We start from the raw sequence: 15236 nt of genomic DNA on the forward strand, positions 1-15236 counted from the left end.
ACTCTGTGTTTCAAGTAAAACAAAACAGCATGGTATTGCCATAAAAACAGATCAACAGGCCAAAAGAATACAACACATACACTGAAATTAAGCCCTCATTCATGGCCAACTGATCTTTGACATACTTGCTAAAAACGTGCAAGGGGGAAATGGTAGTTTCTTGAATAGATACAAAATGGATACCAATATTTACATGAACAAAATTAGGCCCATATTATCATTTACCAAAAAAAAAAAAGCTCAAGATGGATTAAAGACCTAAATGTGAGACCTGACACTTCGAAACTGTTACAAGAAACACTTCAGAACATTGAATGTGCAAGGATTTTCTAGCCAAGACACCAAAACACCAAAAGCACGGGCAATAAAAGTAAAATAGACAAATGGGATTTCATCAAATCGAAGAACTTATGCACAGCAAAACAATTTAATCAACAATGAAAATAACTCACAGAATGGGGGAAAGATGGTTGTAAGTTAAACATCTAATAATGGGTTATTATCCAGAAGTTGAATATATAAAGAACTCTGGGGGCCATAATTGCGGTGAAGCACATTAAGCTGCCACCTGCAACATGAGCATCCCATGTGAGTGCTGGTTCAAGTCCAGGCTGCTCCCGTGATGCAGATCCATAAAAGTCATCGACTCCTAGGGCAGGCATTGTAGCACGGTGGATGAACTGTCACCAGGGATGCCTGAACCTTGTTTCAGAGTGTCAATTCAAGTCCCAGCCCTTCTACTTGCAACCCAGTTTCCTGGACTGAATTTTAATGCTACTGTGAGAGCAGCAAATAATGGCCCAAGTACTAGGATTCCTCACAGCCACCTGAGATACCCACATAGAAATCCTGGAGGGCACTAAAGCAACGAGCAGGGAGCCCCCAGAATTCTCTCTCCCCAGCAAATACCTGTCAGGGGTGCCAATAAAAGTTTTTAAAGAAATAAATCTTACAGAACATCAGAATTGATTACTTTTAATTACTATGAAAAAGATCATTTATTTCTGAGAGATCTTTAAATTGTGACTTAAAGCAATACGTACAGGAAGGGATGATAAACTGTGGTTCCGTGTTTCCAGCATATCCTAGCTTAGTATATCTGCAAAACAAAAAAAGAAAATTACAAGGACTTTACTAACAGCTCAACAATTATAACTTTAATTATTAGATTTCTATTTTATGAATCAGGATCCCACTAAAGGCAAATAATAAAGAAATGTTTCATAGTATAGGTTCGTGTAACATGATTCATAGTATAGGTTCATGTTTCTTGCATAACAGTTTCAAAATTATACACAATAAACAATTTTGGGAGAGAAATTCTGCTCCAAAATTTGCTACTGGCTGGCATTATTATGAAATTACATACATATAAATCAAACAGAAAATGAGCCAGTATGTTCAATTCACATTAGAGGTTATTTACTTATACATATTAAAAAAAAACCCTCGAAAATGTATTGCTAAATGAAAAATTCAAGGTACAGAACAATTTGTCAAGTAAGCTTTATTTGTATAAAAGTAGAGGTAGGGCTAGACACATATAAAAAATTTAATTGCACAGATACAAATGATTTCTGCAATACATAGCTGAAATACTGAACAACCAGTAAATCTGGTTACCTTCAGGGAAAAGAAATGGTTAGGTAATAGAAACAACAAGGAGTCATTCTGTTATACACATTCCCGTAACATCTTAATATATGACCATGTAAATTTTTTAAAAATTTTATTGCTATTCTTATCAAAACGATGAAAACAGTAACTATGGAGAAGGTCTTTGCTACAGGAATTAAGCTGCTGCTTAGGTCTCTCCCAACCCATGTCAGCGTGTCTGGGATCCAGTTCCAACTCTCTTCTCCATTCCAGCTTCCTATTAACATGCACTTTGGGACGCAGCAGGTGATAGTTCAACTAGCTGGTACCTCATAGACTGACTCCTTGGCTTTTAACTGGCGTTGTCTGGCCCAGCTCTGGTTGGTGCAGTCAGCTGAGCAACGGTAGGTATGTGTATGGCAGGGGGGCATGTGTATCTGTGTCTCTCTGGCCACCTCTTTCAAATAAAATTATTTAAGTTTTCTAATCAGAAGCCTGATTACAAACTATAAAGGTTGAGCTTTATAAGAAATGTTCTGCAGGCAACTTAGGAGACAGCTAGAGACCTTCTGGCTATATAGAAAAAGCTTTTAATTGTGAGCAGGTTTTAAAAACAAAAAATTTATTTTCTATATTGAGACCCACTGCTAAATACTAGGTAGGTAAACTGCTGTGGTATTACTGGACTCAAATACCATTTGCAGAATATTTTCTAATGTAAAAGGAAAAAAAATACCTCTTTGGAAGATATTTAAGTTTTAAAACCAAGTTAAAGAATTATGCATGTCAAATGGATTAGATAATCACACATAAGAAAAAAACAACCTTTTGAAATGTTTTATTATTCTAACTAAATCCCTTCAAATATTCTGTAAATATATTCAAATATTCTATGTGAAAAAAATTTAAAACCTTTCTTGCAGTTTTACATCAGAAGAAAAATAAAAGCTGATCCTAGCAAATTAATGTACAAACTGAAGTACCTAGGATAAACTTCATATATCCTAAAACACTTCAGATAAACTAATACAGAGATATACAGATCCTAGAATGGGTGTCCTGGTAAGAAAAACTCACTCTTAAAAATAAATAATTCACCCAATAAAAATAAAAGTAGTCTTTTAAAGAAGAATGTTTCATCAGCTGATAATTAGTAGTAAATCAAGCAGTTATCACACTGAAAGAAACTGTGGTGAAATGAAAACTAGGCAACCCATTCCTATCTTTTCTCTTGTGGTGAACACTAATTCCTGTTTCTATTCTGAGGGACTCACCAATGATTAAGTCGTAGTCTAGAGCAAAACCAGACAGTTCTGTTCCAGGTGAAACCGACACTATCCTTTCACAGCTTTATGTGCTACCCTAACATATGGTCTACGTCTTGACCCAATGAGCTTAAGTCAGAACTTTACATTTTGAATGATAAAATAGCTTAGAATTGAGGCTTACAGCACAACTGAGGGGGTGACCTGCTACTCTGCCTCCTTTATTCACGGCTCCTTTTCTAAATTTAGGTGTTGAGCTTTCTAATTATGATCTATATCATAGCCTTTCAATAATTCCCTCTGTGTGTGTGTGTGTGTGTGTTTGTTTGCTTTATTAGTTGCAATAATTTTGTTGGTGTAGTCTAAATGGCCTCAAGTTATGTCCCTCATTTCCACTTTTCAGAATCTTCTGACAAACTTTAAAGTTTATTCTTTTAAAGCAAAGAAGTTTTATTTCTTGTTTTAGCTTTCCTAACAGCAAGACAAAGTGGCACAAACTAGGCAAGTTATTAATACATTTTACAACGGCAATCAACAAATACCTTTACTCGATGGTAGCAACAGTATTAAGAATTCAAGGATGAAAAGACAGACAACGGAACAAGTCAGTCAATTACCTCAGCCATATGTTGGCAGTGAAAAACTGGGCAAACGGAGACTCTAAGATGGATTATGTCAATCAGTGGATTCTTCAACAACCTCACCTCATCATGCTTAGAATGGGAAGATGGGCAGCAATTCATAACTGTTGAACTATCAAAACCACTTAAGCAAGACCTTTGGAAAATACCCCACATCAGGGACCTGGGATGGGTGGGAGACTGGGAGGGGCTTCTCCCTTTATCCCAGATACATTAAAAAAACAATGTGCAAATAATGGCCTTACCCACTTTCCTGTAGCCCTTGAATCTTTTTGCCCTAATTAACTATGTAAAGATTATCAAAAATAAAGAAAAAAAAAGAATTTATGGGTAAGAAGATATCAGCCTTCAACAAGAACTTTCAAAACCAAAGAGCCATGAAGACCCAAAACAATAAAATTCTCAATCTGAATAAAAAAAACTAATCCTCCAAAAAATCCCCCAAAAGTTCCTTTCCTTTCCTCTATCAATTTTATTTATTTAATATAAACCAAAAAACAAAACAAAACAAAAAATAAGATTTTCAACAGGGAACATAAAACTTTTTACTGCAATTCTGAGTGCTGAGGCTGGCACTGTGGGTATGGCCCGTAAAGCTGTCTGCACCTCAGATTGGGTGCCAGTTCAAGTCCTGGCCACTTGCACCTTTGATGCAGCTCTCTGCTAATGGCATAGGAAAGGAGTGGGAGTTAGCCCAAGTAAGTGGAAGTTTGTGGTATCAACTTGGCCCACAGTTCATCACTGCTCCCATCTGGGGAGTGAAGCAGCAGATGAAGGATTTATGTGTTCTCTTCTTTCTGTATCACCCCCCCCCCCACCCAAAACAAGGTTTTCAAAAAACCTTTTTAAAATAGCAATTATTTTCAGATTCAAGTGCCATATTTAAGTCATATTTAATGAAAAAAACTTTGCTTTTTCAAGGGCATCTTTTTTAAAGTGACTCTTGACTTTTCATTTGTGACTTACATGTATTAATGAGAGGAATGACTTCAAATTGCAGCTTCAAATATATATACGCCTTCATTTTCAAGTAGCATGTAACTACATATATACAATTAATGCAGCAATGAACGATATCAATATACTGATCCACTAAGACCTCCCTGTATTTTTTCACATTTGTACTAAAAAGCAGTAGTTGTAAAAATGGTTTTCAGTATGGATGTTTGAGATGAACACTCAAAAACCGCTCTTGTTAACAACAATATATCCCAAACAGGAACAAGAGAATAACTAGCTCTGAAATGAGACTGTAGGGAGTGGGGTGGGGCTCAAATTCTAGTACTATTTTCATTTCATTACCTTTAAAATAGGAATTATAGATAGTATCTATTTATTTGGATTTCTAAAAAAAGTAGTAACTTAGTCTCTCAAAAACAAAATTTATAAAGAGGTGTCTGCACTGTGACTAAGCTCCTACCAGAGGCACCAGCATCCCATATGGGTCTAGGCTGCTCCACTTCTGATCCAGCTCCCTGATAATGTGTTTGGGAAAGCAGCAGAGGATGGCCCATCCTTGGGCCTCTGCAAGCCCGTGGCAGATGCAGAAGAAGCATGTGGCTCCTAATTTTTCTATCACTCTCTTCAAATAAAATAAAGAATTAAAAAAAAATCTCAACCAAAAAGGCATACAAGAGGTTGAAATGGCTGATATGAATACATTCCATCTTTTTAAAGTGTTTCTTACTTGAAAGGCAGAGTGACAAAGAGAGAGAGAGAAACAGAGACATCTTCCTTCAACTAGATCACTCCTTAGCTGGCTGCAACAGAGGTGCAGATGACAGAGGTTCAAGTAGTAGGTCAAATTCTGCTGCCTTCCCAGGAGCATGAGCAGGGAGCTAGATCAGAAGCAAAGCGGCCATGACACAGTATGGGTCAAGTCACAGTATTAAGTGTCAATTTAAACCTCTGTGTTGCAACACTGACCGTATACACATTTAATGCAATACAGCTTTAAATAACTAAATTTTAATTATTTTAATTTTTGTTCTAATGTACTAGCCTAGTGGCTAACGTCCTCAACTTGTATGCTGGGATCATATTGGCACCAGTTTATGTCCCAGCTGCTCCACTTCCCATCCAGCTCCCTGTTTGTGGCCTGGGAAAGCAGTGAGGATGGTCTAAAGTCTTAGGACCCTGCATCCGTGTGGGAGACCTAGAGGAAGCTCCTGGCTCTGGCTTCGGATCAGCTTAGATCTAGCCCACGCAGCCACTTGGGGAGTAAACCAGTGGATGCGAGACCTTTCTCTTTGGCTCTCCTCTCTGTATATCTGCCTTTCAATAAAAATATTTTTTACAAATCTTAAAAAAATATTTAAATCTCTGAAACATTAAAAACGTGTATTTTCTCAGGAGAGGATTTATTTCATGAAAGTAATTTTTCCAGATATCTCACAGTGTAACACATACACAAAGAACTTAGTTTAATGACAATTTCATTTACGTTCTACAGGATGCCTCTGCATTACAACAGAATATTAAAAATTTTGGATGTGTGTATTAGGCCTCAGTACTATTTAAAATATAAGTAATAGACATTATGTTATTTTTCAATTCTTTTTATTTTCTTAAGTACACATTCACTTTTATTTATTTAAAAGGCAGAGCAATGGAATAGAGACAGATGGAATGAGATCTACCTCCCATCCAGTTTCACTTCCAAAATGCACACAATAAGCAGGGCCAGTCAGTCCCAAACCTGCAGCCAGGAACTCTATGCATATCTCCAACGCAGAGAGGAGAGCTCAAGTATTTGAACCAACATCTGCCAACATGCCTTTTCTTTCCGTACTCTTCGCAACCTCTCATTTACACTAAATATTGAGAACACATGAATGCACGCTTCTCTGCATCATCACTGCATTAATAAATGACAAGAGCAAAAAAGAGAGAATGCCTAAAGAAGGAATATTCAGCATCATTACAGATGAATACTCTTCTTAGAATGTATCAGGGTCAGCAGTTCCTATTGGCTCTCCCACACAGGATTGAAGCAACCCAAAACCCTCCTCATAGGGCCTGATGATATAAGAGCAACAGCCAGGAGCCCCGGGTGGTCCTCAGAGATAGAATTGTAAATTTCCTTCTGGACTCAGGAGAGAAGCTTTCTCTGTCCTTATTTAGTTCCAACTTTGGCTCCCTATCCTCTCTTATAATGACCATCAGGGTCACTCAGGAGCCCCAAAATTAGCTCAGATAGACAGAAAGACTAATATAGAAAGCTTTGAACAAATAGGAAAGTGCTGGCCTGTAACTGCTCAGCCTCTGCCTTACTGGTCAGGCTCCCGACTTGGCTTTTCCTAGACCTCACTAGGTAGGATGCAGAGTTCAGTTATTCTTCACTAGCTAGATTATTGGAGATTTCTCTGTGCACCCGTCTAAGACTGCTCTACTCTTCAATTGTTTTGATTATCCTAAAATGCACGAAGTCCTGTAAAATCTTGCTTGTATCAGGGTTGGGGACAAGAAATAATTGTATAAAAGAATATGCAGATCAGGCCCGGTGCCCTAGCGGCTAAAAGTCCTCGCTCTAAATGCGTTGGTGTCCCATATGGGCGCTGCTTCTAATCCCAGCAGCTCCACTTCCCATCCAGCTCCCTGCTTGTGGCCTGGGAAAGCAGTCGAGGACAGCCCAAAGTCTTGGGACCCTGCACCCGCGTGGCAGATCTGGAAGAGGTTCCTGGCTCCTGGCTTCGGATCGGCACAGCACTGGCCATTGTAGTCACTTGGGGAGTGAACCATCGGACGGAAGATCTTCCTCTCTGTCTGTCCTCCTCTATCTAACTTTGTAATAAAAATAAATAAATCTTAAAAAAAAAAAAAACTAACAACAACAACAAAAAGAATATGCAGATCAAATTCAAGAAAATTTCTTTCTTGGTTGTATATAGCATGTCTGAAAAGAACTTTGAAAAAAAAAACACCCTAATATAATTTCATCAAATAATCCTTCTGAAAAATTAGACACTATCTTTTTTATGGTATTAATTATGTAACATTTATGGTTTATGTTATAAAGTCCTAGACAAAGTTACAAAACAAACACAATCACTATCCTATCTTGAACCAAATCTAAAACAGTGATTCAATAACATAACTATATCTTGTATGGTTTAATAACAGTTCATGAATATTACAAGTGTTTGGTAAACTATTGTGCACATTTTTGTAAAGTAATTTTTAACTGCTTTGCTCTTGCTGTTTTATGCTTGTAGTTATTATAGGTAAGTAACATCATTAAAAAGCGGGGGGAGGATACAAGTTCTCCAAAAACTACAAGGGAGCACTAAAATGCTTTTCTTATAATGGAATTCTGTTCTAAGAAATATACTGTTTAGAATCACATTTTTAAAATGCCCCTATTCTAATCATTTAGGTATTTCCACATATTGAGACACAAGGTGCAATCAAAATGCTGGACAAGGAACGTTAAATTTAGCCCTACCTTGGGTTACACTCTCCTGCTGAAGGATTTTGTTCTTAGCAAGTAGACTAACCAATGTAAGTCATGCCTCTTCACAGCCACATACATGCCCTCATTCTTCTGATGCTCAAGAATCTGGACCATGTAAACACAATGCTTTAAATGTTCTACTTCAGTTCTCTCATTCTGTCAGATTTAATTTAATAAATTGCTGTGACTCCCAAATTTTCACATTTACTTCTAAGTTTTTAACTTTCTCTAGGACATTTCCAATCACAGATCATCATTAATCATTATAACATCATTACAAATTCTGATTTCACCCATTTTCTTAAAAATTGGAAGGCAGATTTACAGATTTCATCCACTGGTTCACTCCCCAAATGCTGAAACAGCTGGAGGGAGCTGAGCTGTTCCGAAGCCAGGAGCCATCTCTTCTGCTTTCCCAGGCCACAAGCAGGGAATTAGATCGGAAGTGGAACAGGCAAGACACAAACAGGTGCCTATATGGGATGCAGAACTTACAGGTGGAAGACTAGCCAGTTGAGCCATTGTGTTGGTCCTTTCTATTTTCTTAAAACTAATTCAATTACTGTCCCATCACTCAAGCTCACAATTTTGCAATCTTCATTGAAACCTACTTATAATCCATCCTTCCTTCACAAGCTCTCAAATGAATAAACTACTCCTACTGGAAAGAAGTGTTCAGTCATTCTGTAGGGAAGTGAGATATGCAGGGCCAAGAAATGCAAGAGACAAGAAACTAAGGCTACAAGTATTCCACTCTCCATCTTCTTAATGTGTTATCTTTAAAAGGAGGGGAGCAGGCAAATAGACTTGGTACTGTAGCATAGAAAATTAAGCTGCCACCTGCAACACCAGTATCCCATAAGGATATTGGTTCAATTTCCAGCTGCTCCATTTTCAATCTAGCTCCCTGCTAATACACCTGGGAAAGCACAGGAAGATGGTACAAGTGTGTGGGGGTTCGGCATTCACTTGGGAGAACCAGATGAAACCCTCTGATGATCATGGTTTCTGCTCAGCCATTGCAGCAACATGAGGAGTGAAATCAGCCATACTTTGGCCTTCAGATGAAATGAAAGTAAAAAGAACAGACGGTTTCAAGTATACAAATCATACAGCTAGTACGTGGTGAAGGTTTACCTCAAAAAAAAAAAAAACACCTAACTGAAAAACCTTTTCTAGTTATTTTTGTGAAGTCAACACCTGTGACACTGGCATCCTATATCATCAGTGTGCTGGTTCAAACCCTTATGCTGTCTCCAAACCAGCTGCCTGCTAATGCAGCTAGGAAGACTAGGCCCCCGCCATTCACTGAGACACTCAGATGAGCTCTGGACTCTTGGTTTCTTTCCAGACGTGGCTGTCACAGCCACAAGGGCAGTGATCCAGTGTTGGAAAAGATGCATCTACATCTCTTTCCCTCTCTTCTTCTCTCTGTGGATGAAAGATATTTGTTTTTCTTTCTTAAATAAATCAATCTTAAACAAAAAGTAATATTTTCCTAATATATATTTTCTACTCTATCTTCACCACCATTGCAAAACTTTTATGAGATTGGAATAGAGCATAACAAGAATTATCTAGGAAGCCTATTTGAATTGATATTTCTAGGCCCAACCCTTGAGATTCTGAACAAGAGATGTTTTTGATTATCCCTAATTTCTGCTCATTTAATCCTTCAGGAAAAATCTGAGTTCTTATTATGCAATAAACTCCATAATTTCACCTCAAATATCTCATTTAGAACTGACCACAGAGTATTTAATTCCACCTATATTCCCAAAGTCCAATTTTCAATATTTCATTCCTTTACTGAAAATGTATATCCATATCAAGCAAGTGTTTTTTTGCAATCACAGCTGCACTGACATACAAATGCTTGATACAAATGCTAGTTCCCTTTCACATTGTATGTTTTAGTTACACATCATGTTATTAGATTGCACTCAATTCATACTGGAGGGGAACAGTGCAATGTATCATGCTAAATGGGCTAAATACAAAAAGCAGCCAGTCTTGCCTCTTGTATTTTCCTTCCCCTTTGCGAATGATCTAGATACCCACCCAAATTCCTAAAAGGACAGCTCAAATCTGACATACAGGTTGCTTGACTTCTTAAACACAATTATCTTTCAGAGAAGTACACATCCTAACATTTGATTAAATCCAGTTGCCTATCATCCAGGTTGTTTTTTTTTTTAAATGATTTTAGCTTGTTTGATTAAGGTTGTTGGACGCAGACTGCAGTAAACATTTTCATTATAATTTCAAGAGTGCCTACCCTGTTCCTAAGTATGTAGTAGATCTCAATTTGACAATTACTTTTTCTACCTATGTAAGTCACTCTTACATCACTAACAATGTTTGTATGTTTATAGCATTACAAAATAATTCTGAAAAAAAAAATCAAACATAATCTAAAAGCCTGAAATACCCAAGGGGCCACGCTCCACATGAGAGAGGTAGTACAGCAGTTTGGCTACATTTACTTGCTACAAAACCCTGGGCAAACAGAGTAACTTCAAGTCTATAAAACAGACATTATACTTCTCAGATTGATGGAAAAAGCAACATTCATTAATCATTTAGCATAGGCTCTCACACATAATTCTTGATAAAGGCCAATTATTATTATTATTTCCTTAAAAACAGAATGTAGAGTATTTTTTTATAAAAAGCAATTTACGGAAACTGACAAAAAAAGTATTCAAATAGCTCACTTACTCAAAAATAAAAGAACATCAGAAAATACCCTAATAACTTATATACTCAGAAATAAAAGGACATGAAGGCTTCTCTAAATCAAATTGGTATGGTGGATTTTCTTTTTTGTAAGATTACTTTAAGCAGGAATAAGCAGTTAACTTTAGCAAAAAAATAAATAAATAAAGCAAATGCTCATAGTTCTAAAAAAGGGCTCAGGGTTCCCTGAAATTAATAAAACACAGGGCTCAAATACAAAACTTAGGTCCAAACAGCAACTCAAACCACCTACTAATTAGATGACACTACAAGAATAATTTAAGTTCTCTAATACTGTTTCTTACTTGTAAAATGAAGCAAAAATAGCTGTTGCAGATCAAATAAGGTAGTGAAAAGCATGGCCAGCAGGTCTTCCACTAGTGGATCTTTCCCTTCTATGCTTAAAAATAAAAATTCACAACAGTGTTTTACAGTAAGGCTGAAAAGTTCCCCAGACACAATATATATAGTAACTCAAGATCAATAGCGGTGCAGTCAAGATAAAGGGACGGGAGGAAAAAAAGATTTTCACTAAGCCTAAGAAATTGACTTCTCAACAGGGGCACTTCTGTGCTATCTACTTCCAACAGCAAGCAAAACATAACCTAGCAAAGGATGACGGATTTTAATGAATGAATTTTGGTTAACAAGATACTACAAATATTTCAGTCTCTACACTGTTTAGGGAAATAACATTATCATAAACATTATGAACAGAATTCATGTAAGAAACATGAACTTCCCATACAAACCATCCCCCATGCACCCAGCTCTTTCTCATTGCTCCCAAACAAGATCGTCCTTTATCCACATAGATTCTGGAATGTAGCCACAGGATGAATTAAATAAAAACATTCACTGACTTCAACAAAATATTTATGCTTACATTTTAAAGATTGCCAAGAAGCTTAAAGTCAATTAGGGAAATTCCTCAATTCACTCTGGACCTGGATACACCTTTTATAACAAGCTGTATTATCCCTCTAGTCTAATAATCACCAGAAATATTTGTTAATGCAGTTTTTAGGGTAAGAAGGAAAAGGAAAAGGAAAAATCACAAGTGAAGCTGTAGAACCAAGCTAGAACACAGCAGTAAGACATAAGGAGTTCTCTTCTTAGACTTGCATGTTGCAAAAATTTAACTAAAAACATGCCAAAAAACAAAACAATAAAAAAAGAAGCTATTTGGAATAATCTTAACTTTCACAAATATTACTGTTAAATTTTCTTTCAATGTTTTTTCATCACTAGTAGAAAATTTGTTCTGTAATTCACTTTTAAACAACAAGCTCCGTCAACCGGAAGCAACATGCTAAAATTGTACTCAACAATACTTCTCCAATGCAGAACAGAAATTAGGCGGATATGATATAAATATGGAGAAAATGTTTCTAATTTTTTTTTAAATTAGTGTTTCCGTTTATGACCCCAGTCTTGGTCATTCCTTTTTAAAGAAGATTTCTAATTTAAAATTTGGGGATGATGCTCCATGATTCCTAATTCTTACAGCACTGGGTAATAACGGGAAGACCACAAGCTTCAGAGATAGAGCTACTCTTTTGGTCACCTTTTGCTTAACATTCATAATGAAATGGAATGAGGAAACCGATTCAGGATATAATTTTTTACTTACACTGAGTAATTGTAGTTAGAAACTGACAAGATCAATACATAAGCATAAAGTACAAAAATTTTATGTAGTTTGCATGGGGGGGGGGGCAGAATATTCTGGGACCCAAAATTTCCTGTTCAGGCCATATTTAAGAGAAATTTTTTAACTGACCCAACTTCAAGGACTTAACCTATATATGCCAATAAAGATGAAAAGCTAACTTTCTAGAAGTTGCACAGTTGGCAGCTAGGCCAAAAAGCCTTCTGAGGACCAAAAAACCTCTTATCAGTCACATTCCAATGTGAGGCATCCAATTAACAACTTCTCAGGAGGTGAGATTGGCATAATGTAATAACTGAAAGAATGAAACAGAAATACCTCAGGTATAAATTCAACCCCTCTCCTCACTCATACTGATCCCCAAGCAAGCACTTAAAATCCAAAGCTGGCCTTTCAGAAAAGAGGTCATTTAAGGACAGTTAACCTCAATAAGATAACCTCATATACTAATTCAGAAATATCCAAAACTGTACTACAAATGGAAAGAAAAAGTGACATCCTACTTAGATTATTACCAAGGCATTATTAGGCTGACAATCACAACACTATTTTCATTGACAATCCAGTAATTTCTACAGCATTTAGCCATTCATGCTGCAGCAGTATTCGTCACTAGAAAAGTCCTACCCACTGAGGCCACATCTAATTTTAACACTGACCCTCAACACAAATTACTCAGCAATTAAGAGTTAGGAAGGAGTTTTTTAAAAACACCAGTTCAGGGAAATGAGACCACATTAACAAGAAACTTAAATATGTACATATTACATGTGTCCTGTGTACATATGTGTGTATTCCAAAGCTCAAAGAGGTGAGGTCTTTCCAAGGAAAAATATCAACAATCAGCTTTTTTCCTTCAGAAACTGTTACTCTAGTATAAAATTATGAGAACGAGGACCACAAACATTTCAATTGATTATTTAATATTTAAATAAATTTCAATGACTTTAAATAGAAAGTCTACCTTCTCCATTTGATTTAGAGAATGAGGGGCAAGCCACGTTTTAAGTAACAAGAGGGTGAAAAATAAAAGAGGGGGAAGAAAAGGTTAGCAGCACTTCCTCCCCTCAAAATAAAATACAACTAAAGTGTTTTAGGGAATCAAAGAGATAAGTTCTGCACTGGCCAAAAAACCGAAAATCCCACTTTCAATGCGTCACCATAAAACACGTATTCTACCTTAAAATACAGGAAGTTGATTGGCTGTACCCTAACTCTCCTACACGTCTGTGATACAAAAGGAAGGACTCCTTGGAAGCCATGCTCCGTTTCCGTAAAGGACACTGCAACTCCCTGCACATGAAGCACATTCCTCCATCCCCTCCACCTTAAGCTCCCGTCAGCGAAGGGACCACCAGGTTGCCTTCCCAAGGTGCTGGCTTCCCTTCTCCCGCCCCTGTCCCACACACTGCGGTCTAGCCCTGCCAAGGCAGTGTCTCTGAAACCTTGTTTAAATATGAAAAGTTCTCATAAGATGTGTTCAGGTTGGAAACGAAAAACTACCTTATAAGGGTATAAAAGACTGAAAGCAGGAAGCGGCTTTGACAAAACTAAGGAAGTTGCAGCGCGCTTGCTCACTGGGGGGGACTTTTCGGAGGCACCGAGAAGTAACCTATGACATTTATCTGTCTCGATTTAAAATGGGACTGGACTCACCAGTCAGAACGCTGTGGGAGATGGAAATGGACCGGGAGTGGACACGAGGTGGGTGGTAGAGCGAAAAGCCCCGTCACGGCTTCCCATTTTTTTTTCCCATTCTTCCCTCTTCCCCACCCACACCCGGGGCAGTGTTGTCACAGCAGTCTTGCAAAACCCACAGGGAGAGCTTCTCTTTTTCTCGCTCGAGCCCCTGGCTCCCCTAAGCTCATGGGCAACTGAGGTGAGGAAGGGAAAGGAGAAAAAAGAAAGAAAGAAAAAAAGGAGAAAAAAAAAAAGCCGGGTGGGCTGGGCAAGGCGACCACCGCTGGAGTGACCAGGAGACCGTCCCCACCTAGATCTCCTCTGGTGGCGCTGCCCATCGCGGGGAGGTCGCGAGGAGGACGCCACCCCGGGGGTCCTCGGCCCCGGCCCCCGGCCCGCTCCCACGAGGGTGCAGAGAGGGGACGAGGGAGGCGCAGGCTGCGGGCCCCACCCCTTGCAAGCCGGCGGCGGCAGCTCGCCGCACCATTCATCTCCCGGCCTCCTCCCTCCCCCGCCATTTTCCTCCGTCCGCCTCAGTTTCCCCACCCCCGGCCGCCAGCCCACCCTTACCCTGTGCCACAGTCCACCACACAGGCCGGCAGCCGTCCCGCCATCTTCCTCCTCGCCTGCTGCTGCCGCTGCCGCCGTCTGCTCCGTGCTGATTGGGACCAGGGATCGGCGGCAAGAGATGGGAGCTGCAGACCATCCACGGGCTGGGCCGCCCTCTCCGTCCGGGGGGGAAGCTGGCAAGCCGAAGCAGTAGCAAGAAAGCAGCAGGCTCGGCCAGCGGCTACCACTTCCGCAACCCAGGCAGCCAGGCAGTCCCCGCCCTGCCCCGCCGCGGCCTCCTCCCCCTCTGCTCTCTCTCTCTCTTCCCTCCTCCTCGCTCCTGCCCCCACCCTACAACTTCTCCCCCCTTCACGCCGCCTTTCCTCAGGAAGCCAAGATGGCCGCCGGTGCCGACGCCCCGGCCCGGCCAGGCCCAGGCCCCGAGCGCTCCCCCTTCCGGTTCCGCGCGGGAGGGGCGAGCGAGCATGCGCAGTGAGGTGCGGCCACGCGCCGCGGCTCCGGTCCAGTCAGCCACGCCATCCGTTCCGGGTTTTCCGAAAAGGTGGACGCGGAGGAGGCAGCTCCGAGCCTTCATTCTCTCTCTCTCTTTTTTTAAGGCTTTTTTTCGGTTCAACCCTTTG

The 15236-nt window shown here is 39.4% G+C and overlaps 1 protein-coding gene across 1 annotated transcript in view; it reads right to left on the reverse strand.

The window, feature by feature from the left end:
- The window catches only part of ACTR3 (actin related protein 3), a 47756-nt gene extending 32768 nt beyond the window's left edge, over nt 1-14988 (reverse strand). Inside the window, exons 1-2 of the mRNA XM_040971476.1 lie at nt 14617-14988; nt 1044-1099 (exon numbers count right to left, since the gene is read on the reverse strand). Coding sequence (XP_040827410.1) covers nt 1044-1099; nt 14617-14660 — 100 coding nt within the window. The 5' untranslated portion in view covers nt 14661-14988. The remainder of the gene's footprint in view (nt 1-1043; nt 1100-14616) is intronic.
- Between the last annotated feature and the right edge of the window lie 248 nt (nt 14989-15236).

This window comes from Ochotona curzoniae, unplaced genomic scaffold (genome assembly GCF_017591425.1).
Source record: "Ochotona curzoniae isolate NIBS_2020 unplaced genomic scaffold, NIBS_Ocur_1.0 contig_2210, whole genome shotgun sequence".
Taxonomy (NCBI): domain Eukaryota; kingdom Metazoa; phylum Chordata; class Mammalia; order Lagomorpha; family Ochotonidae; genus Ochotona; species Ochotona curzoniae.